General features: G+C 34.7%; 2 protein-coding genes and 1 long non-coding RNA gene across 4 annotated transcripts in view; 1 reads left to right on the plus strand and 2 right to left on the minus strand.

Moving 5' to 3' along the window:
- Positions 1-8,756, minus strand: part of LOC135838069 (plexin-A4-like) — a 55,462-nt gene extending 46,706 nt beyond the window's left edge. Inside the window, exon 1 of the mRNA XM_065353608.1 lies at positions 8,567-8,756. The gene's annotated coding sequence lies outside the window, so the exon portion shown is untranslated. The remainder of the gene's footprint in view (positions 1-8,566) is intronic.
- The window catches only part of LOC135838325 (uncharacterized), a 345,767-nt gene that overhangs the window by 251,092 nt on the left and 71,373 nt on the right, over positions 1-23,302 (plus strand). For both annotated transcript variants that reach the window (XR_010557381.1, XR_010557386.1), the window contains exon 9: positions 9,989-10,058. This is a non-coding gene — a long non-coding RNA (uncharacterized LOC135838325). The remainder of the gene's footprint in view (positions 1-9,988; positions 10,059-23,302) is intronic.
- On the minus strand, positions 10,238-18,678 carry LOC135843158 (fibroblast growth factor receptor homolog 1-like). Its single transcript, XM_065360936.1, has 8 exons — positions 18,609-18,678; positions 16,981-17,825; positions 13,754-13,988; positions 13,382-13,668; positions 12,987-13,180; positions 12,739-12,879; positions 12,525-12,627; positions 10,238-12,408 (listed from the first exon to the last, which is right to left on the minus strand). Exons 1-8 carry the CDS (start codon positions 18,676-18,678, stop codon positions 12,322-12,324), a joined length of 1,962 nt encoding a protein of 653 aa, XP_065217008.1. The 3' UTR covers positions 10,238-12,321.

Consider the following 23,302-nt stretch of genomic DNA (forward strand, 5'->3'; position numbering starts at 1 on the left):
AAAAATGTATGTACATAGTTCTAGAATTAAGAATCACTCCTGTATATACAATCGTGTCTAGATTAGGTTATAAACGTGTTGAAAATAATGATATCCCTATGTAAATTTTGTATCTATTCCTTTACTATGCATTTCCGATGTATTTCATGTGTGATACTTTTGCATTTGTTCATGTTGTGATATTTCTATGCATTTTTCTTGCATCTGTAATATGTTGTGTATGCATGCTTTGTATATTTCCTGCATTAAGTTTACTTACGACCATTTGATTAGAATTTCACTCAATTGTTTCTAAATTCCTTTTACTTTTCACTTCTATCTTTTATTTTCCACTCAATTTAACGTAACGTAAACTTTATTTAACCAAAGGATGACCATTTTTGGACTTTAAAATCCGTTTAACAATAGTAATTTTCGCGTATGCCCTACATATTTTTCTCGTAATCGGTCATCCTAATTATTTTACAAAAATTGACACTTAAATACACAGTCGCTGTTAGGGAAAGTTAGATCAGGTACCATCAGAAGTTAGAGTCTTCATTGTCAAACTTTAGTAAATCGGAAACATCAGAGTAGGATAGAGTTCGAGATGAGTAAAATCCTCATTGGAATTTTTTTTCAAAAAACCAAAAATTGTCAAAAATTATAAAAACCAAAAAATAAAAGAATAACAAAAAATCATAGAAAATTTTTCCATTCCCAAAATTCCTCTTTCGAACTCTATGACCTTCAAAACATAAAATTTTTAAACGATATAAGGTCAAAACAAACCTAAATTACCTTTGATTACTTTCAAATAAAATAAACACATAATTATTATCTGCATAATTGCACCCAAAGATTAAACAAACTAATCCAAAATTGTCTATTTTGGCGACATTTCCAGATTCTAGCTTCTCTTTTCGAAATAATCTCTTTTTACTCAATTTCAATAAACTTGCATTTTTCTTTGTAACTTTCGAATCGAATAAAATACTATATTTTTATAGTCAAAATATTGTCTAAACTTACACAAAAAATCCAATCTAATTTATCACTAATTTTCGACTAAATAAAAATACTATATCCGTATAGTCAAAATATTATTCCAAATTTGTATAAAAGTTTAAAATCGTTCGAAATCAAACACTTTGATAAAATTTCCTTTGAGAATTTGAATCATATCGAAATTCTATAATAGTCTTCTTAGTCAGGTATTGAAATAGCATTCTTTCGAATGATTTCGAAACGTTTGATACTCTCTTATCATCCAGTCTCATAAATAATTCACGATCCAATTCTTTCGAATTTCTCAATCATTTGTCAGTCATCTTTTATAGGTCTTCTATGTCAGTTTCGATTCGACAGATTGTTTTGACAAAAGTTGTGAATTTTCAAACCATATTGTCAGGTCTTAGATCGCTTGCATTGACAGGATATGGCAATTGGCGAGATATTCTTTCTTTGTCATCACTTTCAGTCAAGAGTTTCCATCCTCTAGGACAATTTTTCCAAATCTTCAGGTTACTAATGAAAAGCGGCCAACTTTGGTGCATTGGCATTGTTTCTCATTGTAACAAATGTGTTTTGGTTAAATTAGTACTCATCTTCTGACATTTTCGCTTTCAGTCATTTCTGACATTCTGTATTTTGAATTAGGATCACTGATAATCTCTCATAAGACTCACTTTTAGTATAAAGATTTGACAAATGAAGTTATTATAGATTTTCTCATAAGTGCGACAATAGGTCATCAAATTTGAGGGAAAAGATTCCAAAAAATGGACATATTCGAACGCTAATACCCACACGACATCCCAAAAATTGTTATCATCCTCGATTTGTCTAATTTGAGCCAATTTTCCTTCTCCTTCCTTCGCACATGTTTTCCTAAAACCTTCAGACTTGAGCAAATCAATATTCTCAAGAATAATAGTTCAATCAAAAGTCTGAATTCCATTTTCTTTGTATTCCAAGGCGAACCTAGTTTCAATATTTCTACGAATTTTTTTTTTAAGATCTAATACTTCGATTTCTTCTTAGGTCTCGTCTTCCTTTCTCAAGCTGCCAAAACGCGTATAAAAAACAGCCAACGCCACAGCTTGTTTCTTTTTTCTTTGCACTTAGACGCAGTCTGATCATGTCTGAAATATTTACTCCACTTCATTCCTTTTCGGACTCAGTATGGCATTTAATGCATTCAATGTCTCTGACAGTGAATCATTGGTGTTGCACTGATATGAATCAGGGGTAAGTGGACATAAAGTAAATATTTTCTAAAACACTTTCGAAAACTCTGCTCCACTTTGTAAATCTTGACTTCAATGGACGCTCCTGCAGGCCCTTAGCCAGCTAGTCGCTTGCACTAGGACAGCTATTGACCTCGCAGAACGTTCATTGATCTTTCAGACCCAATTAACCACCTTTCTTTGAGCTTCATAAGTGATTCGAATGGTAAAACTTGGAAATATCTTTGTCAAACCATGCTCACTCTGTCGAGGTGAAGGAAGTTGAGTAGTTGAGTCTCTTTATTTGTCCGTATTTATCTGCTCACCTGCAGTGGAAAGTACGGAGGGGCAGAGGGTATCCCGATGATACTTCATGGCACCTAGGGTTCCAAGGCATATTCTCCTCAGGATTCTTTGGCGTCCGTGCTTCCCCCTACGGTTACTGCATCCCTTGAGTGAACCAAGGAAGGGGGCATATGTGAGGGGACATATGCCTTGCAACGCTTAGGTGTTGCCACATATCATATATCTCTCCGCGTCTATGTGTAAGATTACTCCTACAAGAAGATGTTCCTACTTATATCAGTGGGAGAGACTTCCCCTCCGACTTAGCGAGATGCCAGCATCGAGCCTCGGAGAATCGGTAGCTCTCGCCACTTATATTAGAACCAAGGAAGCCGAAACTCCTCTCTCTAATATCAGTCCAGTCGTGTGGGTATTATCCGGTTAACCCAGCTCGACTCATTTGTTAAAGTGTATTTTTGTTGTTAATAAGTATTTATTTCGATTTAATTGCTAATACTACCCCTGGGTTATTTAACAATCGTTAATCGTTAAATATTCGTCGTGTTTCGTATGCTCTTTATCTACTCTTGCTAAGGTAAAGTCATCTCCGCGTTTATATTAACACCAACAATGGTCGTAAGTATTCATCTTCTTCCATAATAATATGTTATATATGAATTTATTTACCTGTTATTATTAAGATACAATTAGTTAGCTTTACCAACTAATTGTGGCGTAATTATAAGGTGTGTATTTCAATTATATCGAATACACGGAGTCTAATCATAGGTGTTATTGTTCTTATTATGTGTTTATCTAGGCGCTCAATAAATGTAGATAGGCAAATAGTAGGTACTTCGACCCCTTAGGTTAGGCTAATACACCCCTATGATAGGTCCTCGGACAGATCATAGACGGATTTATGTAAGCATTGATCAGATTGATGGTATTTGGCTAAAGCTATCCAGGCATATATACTTTACATCAGGTTCTAAGACTTTACATCGGCACCCTAGGGTTAATATATATCGTTAGGTGTTTATTATTGTCTTACACTACTAAGCCATTAGTCTCGTTAATGTCTCTACAAACAAAAGAGTTAGCTCATATGATCACTAACAAATTCTATATCAACGAGGACGAAATGTTGGCTGATATTCGTCAGTTTTTGGAAGTGGACCAGGAGAGATGTAGCCGAATTTTCCCTGGGTCAAGGTTTGGTGAAAATCGCGCATTTCCCGCCAAAAATACGACATCCACACCAACAACTCCATCTCAGTCAACTCAAACAGCTTCCGCTCAGCCAACCCAACCAACTTCATCTTCAGATCCAACAAGATGCTTTAACTGCAACAAAAATGGGCACCTAGCTCGTGACTGCCCATTCCCCAAACGTCAGCGTAAAGAAAATCCTAAAACCGTGTCTACAAGTGTTCCATTAGGTAAAGATAGTAATAGTAACCTATGTGTAGAAAATAGTGTGGAACCTAGGCATATTTGTAAATTTATTAAGCCTGTCATGTTAAATAATTACAATGTAACAGGTATGATCGATACAGGCGCCCATAAGACTATTTTGAGAGAAACCCAAGCTAAAAAGGCTAAATTGCAAATTAATGATCATGTTGAAAATCTGTATGGATTTGGGCAGCAAACACCTGTCCAAACTGTAGGTAAAACTTTGGAGAACGTAAAAATTGATGGTGTTACTGTGCCTATTGAAGTTTTAATCGTAGCTGATCATACCCTACCTGTCGATTTTCTAATAGGTAGGAATTGGATCGACGATCCCAGTGTGACCATGGTTAAGGTAGATGACGAATTGGTTTTTATACCTAGGGATAATTTTCCATTTTCAATTGATGAATTTGAGAGGGATAAAAGTGAAACTGATGCAGAGCAGGTAAATTGGGTAGGTTTTGTCAATAAGGATGCGAAACTTTTCGAAATGTCCGATCTCGTAATAGGTGATGATCTCCCCAAGGAAGCTAAAAACGAAATTTTGAGTGTGGTAAATGAGTATAGAGATTGTTTTGCAACGAATTTATCTGAATTAGGTTGCACAGATTTGATAGAGATGGAAATTGAGGAAACGAAAGATGCCACCCCAGTGTGTCAAAAACCATACAAAACTACTGCAGCTGAGAGAGAGGAAATTTCGCGTATTGTTAAGGAATGGAAGGATGCCGGTTTTGTAACAGAAACCACCTCGCCTTATGCAAGTCCTGTGCATTTAGTTGATAAGAAAACTGGTGAAAAACGTCTGGTTAATGATTATAGAAAATTGAATGCTCAAACGGTAAAATTGCCTTTTCCATTGCCTTTAGTTGATGAGTTATTGGAGGATGTTCAGGGAGCAAAGTATTTCATTGTGCTTGATTTGGCTCATGGTTACATGCAGGTGAAAATTGCAAAAGGTTCTCGTCATAAAACTGTATTTATTACTCCAGATGAGACAGGTGAATATGCTCGAATGTGTTTTGGTCTTAAAAATGCTCCGTCAGTGTTTGCTAGGCTTATAAAACTTGTTTTATCTCTTCTAAAGGATCCGAAAATTGCTAAAGCGTTTCTAGATGACATTTTAATTTTTGCCAAAACGTTGCAGGAACTGATACAAAAATTACGCGAAGTTTTAGAAGTTTTACGTAAACTCCGACATGTTTCTTCAATTTTTCACAATTTCGAAAGAAGTAGGTATTCGGTAGTGGGGGGGGGGTCAAAAATACCTCCAAAAAGCGTGTTTCAAAGCTGTACCTCGTAATTTTCGTTGTTAAAAAGCATAAGATAAGTTGAAACACCATTTTGAGGAAAAAATATATGAGGAGGGAGGTGAAAATTTTTATGAGAATACCTCTTATGAATGTCTACAACACAATAGAAAATTAGAGAAATCGGTTCACATGGGGCTGATGAAAAAAATTTTATTGTAATTTCAGGAGGGTGGTTCTAATCCTAAAAAGGAGAAGGGCTGTGGATATGAAACTTTCCACGCTGGAGTTTCTCTTGATGGTACCCACTTCACCTATGAAATTGTGGATGATGGTACACCTTTGAGTGCTCTTTCGAATTCGATCTGGCCTCACCCGGTTCAAAAATAGTACCTGTAGAAAACCGTAAATTTTTGTTGACAAGATATTGTAAATTTTTCACATCGGTTTCACTTTTGATACAAAAGGTCAAAAATTTGAAGTTCATTGAAACTCATGTTCTGAGAACTTCCCCGCTGCGCCTCTCCTCCCAAGACCCTGAGTTCATCTTCTTTAATAGTGAACGTATGTAAGAAACTTCCTTACCGCAATAACGAATCGATTCGTACAAGTGACTCGTTCGCGAACGAATCGATTCTTATAAGTGACTCGTTCGCGAACGAATCGATTCATTTACTCAATTTTTGATGAATCATTCGCGAACTAATTGATACATAAATTAAAGAATTGATCAATCCGTTGCCGTTGGCGAATGTTTATTTCAAAAAATTGATCAATTCGTTTATGAATGATTCATCAAAAATTTGAGGGTCGTATTAGTACTTTGTAGGAATCATGAAGGCCTAGTGAGATTTCAAATTTGATCAAATTTGGTTCAGCCGTTTTCTAAATACTGAGTTTTAAAAATCTCGATAAAAATTTTGTCGCTCGATAAACTTGGAAGGTTTGAGCTTTTGAAACTTGATAATGATGGTGAAATGTCCGGCTAGTAGCCTAGTTTTGAAATTTCAAATTTGATCAAAATCGGTTCAGCTGTTCCCGATGAAAATTTCAAAAAGCTCAATTGTCAATTTTGTTTGCGATTACGCGCGAAAGCTATACGAACTTTTGGATCATGGTGAAAGTTCGGCATCATAGGAATGGTGATGGAATTAACGAATTGATCAATTTCTAGTGAATCATTCGCGAACGAATATTGTTGGTAAATCATTTGCGCATGGTTCAATTCATTTAATTAATTTTTCGTGAATCATTCGCGAACGAATTGACGAACGAATCGAATTGTTTAATTACTTATATTTTCTTGGTGAATCATTCGCGAGCGAATTGATCAATTGTTAATGAATCATTAGCGAACGAATAGATTCATTAAATTAATTTTACGATTCATTTTAATCAATTTCTGGTGAATCATTCGCGTGCGAATCGAATTATTTAATTAATTTTTGGTAAATTATATGAGAACGAATTGATCAATCCTTCATGAATCATTCTCGAATGAATCGATTCATTTAAATAATTTCTGGGGAATTATTCGCGAATGAATTGAATAATTTATCGAGTACAAAATTGATCCCTCTATATTCGGAATAAGAAAATCGATAAATTTTTCATTTCCAGTCAAAAATCGAATCGCAAAAATTAAAAATTGTGTAAAAAATTTCGAAAAATTTTGTGCTTTGGGTGTGATTTGAAAGGGTGTTACATGTTGCAAACTATTCGAAATCGGAAAATCGAGAAATTTCAAGTTCAAAAGGTGTTTTGTTTGTGTGACACATGGGAGAGTATGTTTTTGGTGACGCTGAACACGAATATGACGTCAGATTTTTGATTGGAACTCCTCCCCAAAAGGGTTGACCCCCCCCCCAAAAATGGTTACTTTGGGGTTTTTGTACCCAATTAAACAAGTTCTATTTTGGCAAATAAAAGCCAACACGGACGTGAAATTATAACGTATTTATTCACGATAAAAGTATACAGAAAAAGCATCAGCGAGCAAGAGAGATAAAAATGGAATAACGTACGTACGATACATCAAGTACTCAGCTGGTATAACTCTCAGCTAGGCGAGCGGCGCGCGCATTTGGCGCAGATAAACATGCCGCTAGGTTACGGCGCAAAACCGCAACCGAACCGCCACAGTTACATTCGGGTGACACATGAAATAGTATGTTTTTGATATCGCTGAACACGAATATAGCCATAGTTTTTTAAATTGACTTCATCCATGGCCCCCAGAACCTCCCCCAATAGGTGAAAGTCCAATAAAAATTGTTGAGGGCCGTGGATGAGGTCCAATCAAAAATCTGACGTCATATTCGTGTTCAGCGTCACCAAAAACATACTATTCCATGTGTCGCACGAACAAAACACTTTTTTGAACTTTTACCCCCCTTGAGGAGGTGCTGGGGACCATGAATGAAGTCCTATCAAAAATTTAACGTCATATTCGTATTCAGCGTCACCAAAAACATACAATTCGATATATCACATGCCCATGATTTTCTTTTAAAAGTTTCGCCCAAAGTTTGGGATGGGACTACTCCCCCTCCATCAAGAGATTCCATCTCGAAACTTGAATATTTCGAAAAAGCATCAAAAGGTACATTTTTGGAAATTTTTTCAAAATTTTAAATGGTAGCTCCCACTTACAGCGCCATTTTTAAATTTGAACTTTCAATTATTGAAATTTCAACTTTCAACTTTTGAAAATTTCAAAATTCCTAAAAAGTTCTAAATGCAATGCCCATTTGAACTGTGAAATCAGTTTTGATTAAAGTATCATAGTTTTTGAGGAATGGGCCGCTGAAGTTGAGTCCCTCGAGACAATGTGAAAATAATGGAAGCCCCCCACCCGCCCCCTGAGGGGGCTGGGACCAAACTAATTGCGGGGTTCTTACTTTTACTGGGTGGGTATATGCTGTGAAAAAAATTTCAGAGAAATCGAAAGACATGACTCAAAAACGTTGGTTGAGTTGACATGGAATGACCCACATTCCAATTTCGAAATAATACGAAAACCAATAAAGGCTACGTGTTCGGAGGGTTCGATCCATATGGAAACAATACCAACATTACGAAAATAGCTCAACTTTTAATACTCGTATAGTAAAAATTGAGAAGGGGGCAGAGGCGCTGGAGGAGTGTGGATGAGGGTAGCATAAAATTGGACGTCACAGCTAAAACGGGCAAACAAAACTAAAAAACGCCATTTTGAGGGGTATGTGTAGAATCGTAAAAGGTGGCCGGATAGATAAGTATTTCTACTTTCAGGAAGTGTGGTTATAGTGACGCAATTGTTCATTATTTTTCAAAATGAAATTTCATAAAATAGATAGCGAGGAGTAATTGTTGCAAATTGCTTACCTCTGGCGAATAATCTTGTACCTAATAAATACGTCGTCGAGCAAAGAATCAATACCTATTTAAATGCTGGTTCTTAGTTTTCTGAACCACTCGAGTACAATAAATCACGAGTTGTTGTAAAATTAATCAAAAATAGATAGGTACCGAAATAACGTTGACAAAAACACACGCGACTTTGTGGAATAGGTTGTGAAAAATGCACTGAGAAGAGTTTGAGTTATCATTTCAATTTATAAGTGTTTCGGGGAATCTACGTAGCTTTGATTGCCATTTTTAATTTCCCCTGGATAACTGTTTTCTAGGAAAATTTATCGATAATTGTATAAAAACAGGATACTGACTAAGGATTTTTAGTGTAGTGCAGTTGTAATCAGTCTGATTGTTGGTAAGAGCTGCAGCTTTTATCAAATGAAAACGAGTCGTCACTTTATCAGGTTTTTCCCGACGATGATTATTGTATAATTGTATATTTAAAATTGTTGGAAGTGATAATAAAGCTCAAAAAGTGAACTTATTTTTCCGAGGATCTTATTTTCTTGCTTCTGGGGTATAACTAATCACCATAAATAAAGAAAGTTGCAGGCCTACGAGTTCATCGTCCATTTTTGAAATCGGAGTTTCTTCATACCTAAACATTCCACTCTTGAGTTTTCTTTTTTTATCACACCACTTCGCTACTTACTGTTTGGTTTTTCTATTCCAAGAGCGCGTCCATTATTATTTGAGATTAAATTTTCGTTGGTCTCAAAAAATCACTAAGATAATTTTCCAAATGCGCAGAGCTTCGGTAATGTCGAAAAGTGGTGATTGCGTGAGAAAACTTGTTCTTTTAGTTTGAAAAGCCCAATTTGAAAAACCATGATTTAATTTCTCGAAGTTACAATATGTAATGTATTCCGAGAACCAAAGGTGTCTCTTCAATTTTCAAATTTGACAAATTTTTTAGAAAAACTGAATGTGTATACCTAGACTTACTCGTAGTTTTTGAGACGACCATATAAGGGCAAATTGTGCTTAACTGGGTTTTCCTTCATGAAGCAATTTCATAAATCATTGCTTTACGTTTCAGTGCATTTATGTAATTCTAGTGGTATTATGCTAACTGCTGATACATACATCACCTGATGTTACCATGTAGCTCGATAATTCATAATTTCCTGGAAAAATCTCCGAGTTTTGCTTCGTTCGTTTGACGTCATTGCATCAACATTACCTATTAATTTATTATCAATTAGAATTTTTTTCACAGACGTTGCAACCAAATAAAGAGAAGGGCAAATCTCAAACTTGAAGTTGACGAAAAAGTTGATACAATTTTTCATTGTCAAAAGAACGTTTTTTCCAAAAATGTTTTTAAAGTTTCAACTAGTTACATTACATACATATCTATATAATCTGAAACATGATTCTTTTTGATTTCAGGCACATTGTCGGAAGATTAGAATACTTGAGCAGATATCACGATAATCATGTGATTCGTAGAATTTTTCTGGTGAGTGGACAAATTCGTTTTATTTTCTTAACATGGGTATATACGAGTAAAAGCCAGAGTTTTCTTAAAATATCATTTGCATTGCTCAGGTGTTGCCTTCTACACTTTTGCAAAATATTATATGAAAATAAGTTTTATCTGTAAGTATGACAATCAAGTGCAGAAAATGGAACAGGGGATAAGAATTTAGAAAATATTTATTACTTATTAGTTATTTTACTTCATATTCACAACAATGTACGAGTGCTTGCGTGCACTAATAATTATAAAAATTGAAAAAACAAAGCTCAAGGTTTGGTTACCCTCAGTAACTTCTAAGCACTAAACTCACATAATTATACTATGGTGTACATATTGACGTTTGAAAAAAAATCAATTTAGTATATCAAGTAGGTATTTGTTATGAGGAGGGGAGGGGGTGCAACCGAAAATTTTCCGAAGGTGAGACAACAATTCTACTAATTTGCAATACTCAACAGTAGATCTTCTTATTAGTTTTTCCTGTTCAATTTTTAGAAATCTCAAACATGGAATTTCTTATTCCGTAAAACAAACAGCTAGAAACAAATTAGCCCGAGCGTAGAGAAGACAAAAGCTTTAGAAAATTCGTATTTTTATGGGTGAAAAAGCAATGTTTTTTTCATGTGCAGAGTTGGATTTCTTGGTTTCGAAATTTTAGAATTTTGATGATAGTTTTTTTAGAAATTTCAAATTCGAAGATTGAGTTTCGAGCAGTAAAAAAACGCCTGTTTTTATGTGAGGAGTTTTATTTTTTTATTTCAACATTTTTGAGTGTGAGTAGGTAATAGATTTTTAGAAAGTTTGATTTTCAAAAAAATAACTCACAGGCCTAAGCGATGCGAGGCCGAACGCCGAAGTTTTCAAAAATTTATAATTCAAGAGGTTAAATTAATGTGTACATTTTTTTTTTTTTGAAGAAGTCAATTTTTCCGCATTTGGCAATTTTTAAAAATGAGTAGGAGAGTAAGTAAGTACCTAGGTAAGTAAGTAAGTTAGTAAGTAAGTAAGTAAGTAAGTAAGTAAGCAAGTAAGTAAGTAAGTAGGTATAGAGCAGGCATTTTACGTGAGCAGAAATTCTAAACGAAAAAATTAAGTACGTACGCATTTAGGCCGAGCGAAGCAATAGAAAAAGCTTTCAAAAATGTGTATGTTAGGTACAGGTAGCTGATTCAAGTTTCAGAAAAGTTGGCAAAATAGCTTCTTTATCAAGTCTAGAAATTTTTAAAACTTTTGGACTTCGTCAGAATTTGCTAGCTTTATCATAATTTGTCGACCTTTTCAACATTTCGATGGCTTGGTATAAATACCACGTAAGTCCAAAATCTTAAATTTTTCAGGAGAACACAAAAAACGTTTAAAACATTCATATTTTGTTATTTGCAGTTTCAGATTGCATTATTATGTTTTAGAGGTCTTAATGGTATCGCCTGATGATATTTTATAGGTTGATAAAATATAATTAGTTGATTAAAGGGCTTTGGAAGGACATACGAGGTTTCTAGAGACAACATATGAGATTTGCATTGTACTTACATATGACTTACGTGGTTTTTAACAAGGACTTACGTGGTTTTCAAATTTACAATTGATGAAATTCATGTACTTACCTCGTAAGTCGGACTTACGTGTTTTTTAATGTTTGATTTTCGCCGATTAGAGCGCTAGGATGCGTTTTAGACTTACGAGGTTTTTAAATTCGGATTCCTCGTTGTTTTTTACTAAAGAAACCACAAAAAAAGCATTTTGGAAAAAATCTGGACTTACGAGGTTTTTATACCAAGCCATCGATTTGACAACTTAAGGGGCGGTTCACCCCCTCCCCACCCTCCAAGCCAAATCCCTGTGTATATCAACTAACTGCAACCAGTCACTCGCCTTAGAACACATGAAAGCAAATATTCGAACCGAAGTTGAGGCTATTCCACAGAACTTGTTGCGAAAAGTATATTTTTGTGAATTCAGAAAAAATATTTACCGATTGTGTTAAAAATATGGATGTTCATTTAAGTAAATTCTTTGATTTCTAAAAAATAATTCCAATTGAAATAGATATTTTACATTTTGAAATAGGCCAAAATGAAGGTTATTTTTAATTTAAAAAAAGAGAAAAGAATCTAGCATTTTTTTTTAAAAGTACGTATCCCACTCTCAAATGGCGCTGGCTTCTCTGCTCCACCCAATCTTAATATTCGTGTTTATTTTGTTTCAACTAAAATAGAACTTAAAATTATTCAAAACAGTTTTATACTAGTAGATCGTTGGTTTCATCTTCTGTGTCATCGGATTCTGTTGAAAGACTTGAGCCATGAAGATCAGGCTGTTCGATAGTCTGTTGATATGTAGGTAAATTAAATTTTTTTAGATAATCATGTCTTATATTTTGAAGTACATAGGTAAATCTTGGCAAAATACACCATTAAATAATGAAAATCTATATTCCCTTACTTTGTCACAATTCGTCAGTATGGCATCCAAGTGTTTAATGATATTTGTAAATTCTGGACGATCTTCGGGCAGATAAAGCCAGCATTTGCACATTAGAGAGTACCTGTCCAACAAACATGATAATACATATGTGTGTAATCATTATTCATATTACCTACGTTACCACATTGACATCTATCGAGTGGAAATACAATATATAATACGCAATTCGTACATGTTGATCGAACAGTTGGCGGGCTTCTTTAAACGATATCCTGTCTCGATGTCTTCCATTAATTTTTCTGCATCGTTATATAACGGATAAGGATCATCACCCAATGTCATAATCTCCCAAAGTAATACCCCGTATGACCACCTGCATGTGTTGATAAATTTGTAACTTACAATGATGGAATTAAAATCATGATTGGTAAGTAGGTAGGTATGTAGGTACTTATTTGAGGTATTCAAATTTCAACTTACACGTCGGATTTTGAAGTGTGACGTCTGTTCATTAAGGCTTCTGGTGACATCCATTTGACTGGAAGTTTACCACCGGTTTTCAGTTTATAGTAGTCGGCTTGTCGAATATCTCTGGCTAATCCGAAATCAGCTATTTTCACGACATTGTTGTCAAACACTAGAATATTTCGAGCTGCAAGGTCTCGGTGAACGAACTGAAAAAAATCGAATTGTTTCAATATAAAGACACTATAAATGACCGGGATGGTTCTTAGTATAGGGCAATAAGGCATCTATAACAACGAATTGTGATCATCGCCTTAAAAAACCCATTTAATGACAATCATGATATTATTTTGTATTTTTGTAGGCAGGAGAAGAACAGACATCAAAATCAATTGTATGCGAAGACTTACTCCTATGGAAGCCAAGTACTCCATTCCTTTTGCTATTTGTAGAGCGAACGTAATTAGTACTTCTTCGGACAAATCATTTTGTTTAACTTTTTGGGCTGCGGTAGAGTGATGGTTTTTTTGGAGGAAATCGAGTAAATTTCCACGCGAGGAATATTCGATGATGAGGAGCGTAGGTCCATCGATTGTACAACATCCGAGTAGTCCTAGTACATTTTCATGTCTGCCAATGATTTTCATTAATTGCATTTCCGTGACTAAATTGACCATGTCTGCGTCAGTGTGGCTATCTGTGAAATAAGTTCTTCAGTCCCTATTCTTTATTGTTAGCTTACATGGGTAGGTATGTACTCGTAAATAGTAGATGAGATATACTTTTCAACATTTTTACTGCTGCTGTTGTGACAACGTTCTGCTGTAATAGGCCTACAACCTTTCCTTCGACAACTTTTCCAAACTGTCCTTCTCCTAGACATTTTCCTAGAATAACGTTTTTTCGAGGAATTTCCCACCTATGATCAGGTGGTAATTCATATTCATCCTTTGGTACAGTTTCATTTTCAGCGAATCTTGGAATAGTTGTGTATTGGATAGTGACGTTTGGTAATCTCTGAAAAAAAAACGTGGTACATTTTTTAGTAGAGACAACAGAGAGCCCAACAAGGTTACTTTGTAGTAATTTGATTACACTAGGCAACTGCATATATTTTGTGTTCTAGTTGAAAATGGGCTACATCGATTTGTTAGACCCTAAAATAAAAAAGTCGTAGCGGTCTTCTGCTACGTAAAAGCCGAATTTTTGTAACAGAAACCTTGTAGGATTTTTAAACGCGATGGCAATGTTTATCAGTTGAAAACATTTAAATTAAATGATGGCATGACGAGTGTTTTCAAACATAAGTATGTAGGTATTCACAGAATTTTCCAATTCTATCCTCCTGTTTGGGGTTTTCTTCACAGGTAGGTAATGTGTAAGTAATTTTAACATGTTCGGGGGGAGACTTTCTTGTTGTCCCCTAGCAAAAAATTTTTTCGACCCTGGCGATGGGTCAAATAGGGTTGGAAGAAACCTGCAGAAGGCACTCAAGTGGCACCATCCCATTGTATGCTGGACATTGGGGCGCCCTAGGTCAATTTTAAGAGTGGGGTGGGGTCAAAAATCGGGTTAAATGTGGTCAAAATCAGGTTTTTCCCACCTTAAACGAGGAAGGGATGACCTAGGAATCTGAAATTTGGATACGTTGTTTACAATAGCGGTACTCACCAATGGTATATGAATTTCGACCTTTTTCATGAATTGGGGGCCAAATTTTGCTTCCCCAAAAAAATGATCTTTCTGTGATTTTCAACTCCCTATCCTAACTCCAGGGGTCAAATACATATGTATACTTTGCGAGAAACCCCTATTTCCCAAGTTTGAGATTATTTGATTAAAAAGAACAGGTTCCAGGTCATGAAATGTGGTGCTGAAACTTATGTAAATATAGGTACTTACCTAATTATGTAAATGTCTGGCCTACCGCAAATACCCCCATTTTTTACAAAAAGGCTAAAAACAGAGTGGGATTTTTCAATTTGAGTTGTTTTTGTGGTCAGGGTTTCAGGGTAGACTGTCAAAGTTGCTGGCCGTTTTTGCCCTACTTCACGAGTTTGTAGTGACGTCAATATTGTTTTGCAAAAAAAAAAACTGTATTAAAAAGATTAGGCTAAGATACCCACAGCACAGTACAATCTGGTTATTAAGTACGCTGATTTTGTTATACCCCAAAAAAATGTTAAGCCCCCCGCGACACCATGGGGCTGATCCACGTGGGCTCAAAGTAGGGTCATTTTGGCTAAAAATGCACACGTTTTTCTGGTTAAAGCTCCAAAATCGATTTTAACATTTACGGTTAGCACTCAATTTGTAGAGTTTGAGATGCTGAATCTCCCTATGGAGTTCATTTTTTTCTTCGGGGTTCGCTTACGCCTCCGACAAGTCCTGGAAAGTATGAAAATCGCAAATTTTTAAGGGTTGCGAAAACGTTTCCGCAATTTTACGCGCGAATGATGGTTTTTAGGGGGACATGTAGATGTACAGAGTTGTACGTGTGCTCGGAGGATTAAATTTAGAATCATCTATATGCCCTTAGATCGCTTATGGGGTACATGATTCGAGTTTTATACATGATTTTAGGATTTCTTCAATTTCAAAAATGTCATCAGATTGCTTCTATTTTTTTTATTATTTTTTTTTTCATTTTTTTAAAATTCATGGCATACCTTAAAATCATCCCTACACCTGAATGAAACTGAGCAAAAAATCCAACATAGTCAAGTAGGTACATACAAAAATGGCCATTTTCGCAGCATTGACAGTCTCTCCTGACCACAAAAACAACTCAAATTTTAAAAACTCTCTCTGGTTTTTGCTTTAGGGTCTAAACTATCGATTGAGCCCATTTTCAACCCAACACACAAAAACAGTCAAAAAATTGCAGTGTTATTTTTCTCATTATTCGTTATCATAAATTACCATTTTCACCGCAAGAAGATTACTAAAGTAACAATTATTACCAAAAAAAAAAAAAAAAAATACAAAATTAATTGGAAAACGGCAATGAATCCACCAACAGTAGGGCCTATCTAGTTTTCAATTATCCAATGTACTAAAATTACTACAAGCAACATTTTATCAAAAACTGCGTCAAAAGTTAGCTTTTACGCAAGAAGTCATGAAAGTGTCGCTTTTTGTGACAAAAATTTTCAAAAAAGCATCACTTTTTTCCAATGCATTGCCAAGTCCTGTTTTAAGAAAAATTCTAACTATTTTGCCAAAACTTGCAAAAAATCCTAACGTCCTCGCGTCTAGCTAAAAATCACAACAAGTCTCGTCATTTATTACAAAGTTTCGTTTTTTAATACTTACCTACTGAAACATTTTTTGGCTGATACAATTAGAAAATCGTGGCCTGTGGTCACTGGTCCACTGGTCAACATTTGACCTCCCCCCCCTCAAGCTGAAAGTTTTCAAAAGTTTTATTGCATTTTTTTTTATTAGTTCAGATGGTATTTTGGCATCTGTACCTTGTATGTATATGATCACTTTTAGGTCATCATTAGAGTTCAAAGTTCATTTTTGCCTAGTGATAATTTTGTAATCTCCTGAAGAGGGTATAATTAGAATTTAGTAACAGATTTAAATTTATACGTGACGGTAAGCAAAAATTCAAAAATAGGTTTTCGACACGTGCAAAATTTTAAAATGTTCAAAAATTTGAGCTAAAGTGGGGGAGGGGGACATTGACAAAAAAATCTGAAATTGTTCCCGCGTCTTATTGAGGTTATTTGGTCATGATTTTTTGCTAGGCCATCAAAATTCAATAAAGTTTAAAATCGACCCACATTTTTATTTACTGAAACTCTAGTCAAAAACTAAGTACATACTTTTTCCAGCGGTAGGTAGTAATTGATTCGGCGACATTTCGACTTCCTAAAACAGTGAAATTCGACTGTTTGAAATTTAAAGGGAATAGGTACGCATTGATGGATGTCACGATACTTGATGAAATTAATGTGCAAATGTGTTGAAAAAGTACATACATACATACATACATACATACCAGCATGTTTGATTCGTTTTCATCCAGGTCCATTTCGTTTTCAATCACCACTCGCTTTACCCATTGTGACATTGCTATCATTTCCATACCCATTTTATTTAGTTGCCGTTGCATTGTTCTTGATTTTTCAGCGGAGTTTCTACAATAACTGAAGAATATTGCTACTGTAACAAGTGTTACTGCGATTATGATAATGATGATCCAATAGACGTTGTCTGTTAACCAATTTGATTGGTTTTTAAATGGCACATTTAAGCACTCCTCTTTGTCATTTAACCAATGATTATTGTGGTCTGATTCTACATCCGAGCTGTTGTTATATTTACATTCTCCGGTTTTTGAATTCCACATGCATTTGTATTTTTTATCCAGACACTTGGCGCACTGATTGCCCATGTTGGCGCATTTATATAAGACAATATGTTTATTGAGAAGGTTATCAAAAGGTATTGATCCATTCCATAAAATAGACCATTTGGCAGCTATGCTGGATTTTGGAGCAGCGTATGTGAACATTGTATCACATTTGATGTCAGCCATGTATTTTTTTCCGGCAAAATCAAGATTGTTGATTCGCAGGCTTACAGGTGTTATGGTTATGTTTTCCTCAGTGTCAAATTTGCAAGTAAATGTTTCATTGATTAATATTTTTGGGATTCCGAGTAATCCGGTGATTCTTTCTTTCTTTCTAGTGTTTGCATGTATGTATTGTGTGCTTTTAAGTTGAAAACTTGGACAGATAAATGATTGGAGTAACATATTATTTTGTAATGCTCCAGATGTAGCTTCGGATACATCGAAATTATCACCTAGTATTGTATAATCGCTGCTCTGAACGGCTTCATCTGCACACTTGTGTTCGTTTAAATGCCAGTTGCATGGAGTATAACTTACACATACTAAACATGATTTAAATTCACTACAATCAAAAAATGCGACCGCGATTTGTCGAAATTCTGGAAAATGGTTTGTTTGTACTGATAACTGCGCTCGTATGGAATGTCCATTGAGTATCGGAGGTATATCTTTAGGATTCGGTGTTAAACAGTTGATTTTATTTTCATTTCTTACACTTGTTGTAGTATTTATTATCGTGCTGTTGAATCTAAAGGAGCACATAATTTTGTGATTGTGAAACGGGAGTGAATTCAGTAGATTGAAAGTTACGTTCCATTGTGCTTTTCTTGAGAATAATTGTCTTGGACTTGAAGATGTGTTTACATATTTATCGATGTCATACGAGATCCACTCTATGCGATTTTGTTCATAATTACTACATTCTGACTTCAGGCAACATATATTGCTGCGAAAACACCATCCACAATAAGGATCTTTTGCACTTAAACACGAATATGATGTGTCGTATTTGTCACAATTGTGTATTTTGATTTTGGCAAGTTTCTTCTCTGTCAATGCATATAAGAAGTTCTTTTTAGAGTCAAACAGCATATTAGAAATTGAAGATCCTTCATCATCAACTGTGATATTCGCATAAATATTTGCCATATAGGCGTGAGATGAATCAAGTCTTATTGATATCTTATGCAGATGACCTTGTTCTGTTCCAATGAACAAGACTATGTGGTTATTTATCGAGGTAACAGTTACAGATGTCACGTTTATATTACTTGCGTAATCATATATGATTTCTCCATGCAGCTCTTTACGTTTTCGAATTGTGTAGTGTAAATTACTCATATTATATGCACATACTATGAAATCTCTTCGTCTATATCCGTCATCAGATTTATCAGGCACACTAAACACAACAAACAATATTTTCTCCTGTATCTCATGTGAATCTGTTTCTAATTCAGAGCCTGATTTGTGTTCATAGAAGTAGGCCTGTTTGAGCCAGATGTGCTCATACTCCCTACCAGTGCAACTTCTTAAGGGAACTTCATCCAACTGATAGTTTTGACCCTTGTGTCTGATTTCAATTAGTTTTACGTCTGATATCACTGGAATAGTGACATACTGATTGACAGATATCTCTTTGGTAAGAAAATAGCTGGAATCTCCCGAATTGAAACCACAAATGAATTCAGGAGAGGAGAAAAAGGCGTAGTAGTGCATAATTATTTGTTTGTCGTATGATAAAAATCGTTTTTGGTCTAGGTGTCGAATAGTTATTTTTGGAGCCGTTCCACGTGGGAAATTAAAGCCATAATACAGTGCGGATGAGTTTTTTATTAAACTAGGACCTATGAAGGTTACAGGTTTCGTTTCATGTAATAAAATATTATATTTAGTTGCTTCTGTCAATATTTCTGAAATATTACTGATACTATGAGCACGGCATAGCTCTACGATTCTGTTGTTGTAAAGACAATTATGGCAGGATATGACTTGTTGGTTTTGATAATCTGATTCGAGCACGGTGCTTCGACAATAAATCCCATCATTGTTTGATGCATATATACACGTTTTACGGGTACAATTAATTGAAGAATTGAATTCCATTGATGTGTAGTTAATTTGCGATTTAAGGTCTGCTGATAATTGATAGAGGTGGGTATTTGATGCACCTACGTATACCCATCCACCATTTTCATCTACTGCCAAACTTTCGAATCGTATGGCTGGATCGTCTGAGAAAAATTCCGAAACTATTTGTCCCAAGTGTGCATTAGAGTGTTCCGTTGTCATGTTAAACATGAGCGTCTGTATGATTAATATGAGAAAGCGGTTATGAAAATGCATTGCGGTAAAATGTTTCCGGTATTTTTAGTCTTATGTTAATTTTGTTGAATTTGCTTTCATTCAGTCAATTCGACATTACTTTTTCTTTCATGATTGTTTTGGAAATATCTGAAATCAATGACGATATTTTATGAAGAAATGCTGATAGTTGAAAAACGGCTTCGAATGGTCAATGCGGCTACCAAGTGCGCACGTCACAAGTCACAACGTGCGTAGAAGGTTTGTTTAGATTTATGGTGGGGGGGAGGAGTAATAGAAAGCGAAATTAACATAGGAAAAATCGGTGTTTTGAGCTTTTCTCAGAAACTACTGAAGCTAGAAGCTTCAAATAAACTTTGTCAACTGGCTTATTTCAATGTCTAAAAAAAAAAGTTTTATGAATTTTTCTTACAACTGGTTTTGAAAAAAACGAAAAAAAAACAGAATTTTCCCGTGTTAATTTCATGTTTTATCCTACCTAATCGGACTACTTACTTACTTTTACCCCCCCCCCCTCCTAAATTCAGGGTTTCATCTGTGTTCTGTGACATAGGTATTTGTGACGTCACACTTGGTAGCCCTATTTGAACGAAAAAATATTCTATAGAAGGTGGTGGGAGAGGATAAAAGGATATTCGTGTCGTATTCAAGGTCAATTGATTCTCCAGAGCATAAATCAAGTGTCAGAAATCGGATAAAATGTGACATTTACTTACTCTCAGTTTTTTTTGCTCTAGCCAATTAGTATCACAACCCGCTCTAATTGTCAAAAAATTCCAATTTAGAGTTATTATGAAATTGACCCCCATTATCCCCACCTCTGTGTAGGGCTCCAAACACCATAAAATTCGAGAAAATATCTAAAGGGGGCAAAACCTGCTCTTATAGTCTCAACTGTTGAAGTTGGACAATACAATGGAACCAGCGGTAACTACTTCATCAACCTACCAAAATGAGGTGTTAAACTCACCTAAATAGCCAATTCACTAAAAAATTTTAAAAAAAGAATGTTCCAAAACGCGCTTTGTCCATTTTTATTGAAATTTTTTTCAGCAGTATCTGGTGGATGAAGTGTATAGGTATACCTACACTCCTACATCATAAATCCACCCAAATAAAGTTTAAACTCGCCTAAAAAGCCTATTTATACTCATGTAAAGGGAAACTGTTTTTCCTTTTTCCATGAAAAGTTGTGAAAATGGACAAAGCGAGTTTTGGAATATCACTCTTCAATAATATAGACTCAAATTAAAATTACGGGATATTTTTGAATAGTACAATTAAACGAATGGCAATAAGAGACAGAAAAAAAATTAACAAAATTTTGAATAAGTAGGTATATTTTCAATGTATCAAGCAAAACGAATTCTCTTCTCAAATTTATAAAACGTGTCGTATTAAGTAAATTTTGTTACCTACACAAGTGCTTTAGTTTTCAATCAAGTTTTGATTTGTTTTTTTTTTAAATACACATTCTCACGATTTTGAATATTTTTTTATTTGTTGTTAGAATACCTATTAAAGTTTCATGAACTTTTGATCAAATTTTGATTCGCTCTTTTTTAAAATAATTTTCGTGTTTTTTAAATTCTCAGGTTCCACGTTTTTAACGGATTATTTTCACTCGTCTCTGTTGCACTTTTTTAATTGATAATAAATAAAATGAATACCGGTCGACGTGGGTAGGTAAAATCGACCTTTTATGCTCCCACAAAGGCCGATGGTAGGTACCTACTCAGTACTCACCAACATTCATTCCATGACGACATTGCATCATGCCAAAAAAAAAATGCCAAAAATAAAAATCTCAAATTTTGAAAGTTTTTTCTGTATATTTTGATTTTTTACCGAGAGGCATTAAATCTTGTCGAATCTTTAACACTAGAATCCCGTCGCGACATTATCTCAAAATCAAATTTAAAAAAAAAATAAGAACAACAAAATCAATTTAAATTTTGAACTAGGAACCTACCAACATTTTCAAAAGCAGAAAAACTAATTATCGAAATACCTACCAGAATTATTTTTTTTATTGTTTAAAAAAAGTTTGATCTTTTTTGAGATAAAAAATTTTGATAACTTTTTTTTGCTCTTTAAGTAATAATGTTCCATAGGTACCTAATTCAAAAATTTTTAGTTTTTATGCCAAATTTTCGACATTTTCAAACTTTTCTGGGGGGGGGGTTATACCCCCCCTCGCTCTCCACCACAAAAAAAAACCCTGCTTACTGAACAATTGACGACACCCTATTTCGCCATCAAGTCAAAAATAAATCCTGGTAATTAGTTTTTGAAAAGCATCTCACTCAACAAAGAACACCATGTTTCCCCCTCAAATCAAGAATAAATCCTAAAAATTGAAAAATAATGAAGTGAAAGACATAAAATAAAATGAGATGAGATGAGATGAAGAAAATACATGCATATACCTACATAATCAAAATTAAAAAGAATTTAAGAATTGGAGTAATTTTTTATTTGGGTGAAATGAAACGGAACCTAAAAAAACTTGAGAACAAACACCGAAAATCGAAGGAGCTCAAAATGAAAACAAAAAAGTCTACAAATGAAATGGGACAAAAAAACAGGCAAAAAACAATGTCTTACATACCTATCTACTTACTAAATCAATCGTGAAATAACTGAATCGAAAATGGAAACCGAAACGAAAACCAAAAGCAGAAAAAAAACTGTAAACATTAAATCGAAAATCGAAAACGAAAACGCCAAGCCTCCGAAACGGAAATGGACTGAAAATCGAAAGGCTTCCAAATGAATACTTACTAGAACTAGACATTTTTTCCCACTTTACAAAATTTCAACAAATTGATCTAAAAACCCGAATTTAGGTTTCACCCCTCTCCCATCACCATCAATTGAAAACAGTTTCGAACTGTTTTGAGCAGTTCTGGAGCATCTTGAGCAAAGGTATAACTTATTGGTAGGTATAGGTGATTGTAATAAATTACTTACCTACTTTTGGCGCTCGTTCTTGTGATGAATGTAGGTAATATGATTAGACCTAGAATGAATATTAAAATGCGAGTTCTTGGTCCCTTTGACCTTTGAAGCAATGCAGAGTGAATCGCGATTTGTTGCAAAAGTACCTAGTTAAAAATTGTTCGTTTAAATGATGTGAGACACTCGCGACATTGTTTAGAACGCAATTAAAAACATTATACGAGCTGAAATGAGTATTTTAATCCACATATTTAAGCCAATCGTGCGATGTACGTGGCTGTGATTGATAAGTGCATTATTTTTTGTAATTTCCTCTGTGGAAACGGTTTTTTTTCGGATGTTTTTTGAATATTGTATACATATAAAGCGGGATAACAGGCAGAAAGCTTCCAGTATCTAATCTGCGCCAAAGTTCTGACTAGTTTCAATGTCGATAAGCTTTGAAATAACGTTATCGAATGAACACGAGTTATAATCTATTTTTGGTTTTAGCATTTGTTCGTAAAAATGGTTGAAAATTATAACCGCTGATCAAGATAAACGAATGAAAGCCCTTTAAAAAGTGTTTTTTTTTCAAATTTTGAACGCTGATGGGCCACTACCTACTTCAAAAAATTTGGAAAAAAACTCGAAATAGCAAGAAAATGTATATTTTATCATTATTTATCCTAATAGAAAA

The sequence above is a fragment of the Planococcus citri genome, chromosome 1 (genome assembly GCF_950023065.1).
Source record: "Planococcus citri chromosome 1, ihPlaCitr1.1, whole genome shotgun sequence".
NCBI classification, from domain to species: domain Eukaryota; kingdom Metazoa; phylum Arthropoda; class Insecta; order Hemiptera; family Pseudococcidae; genus Planococcus; species Planococcus citri.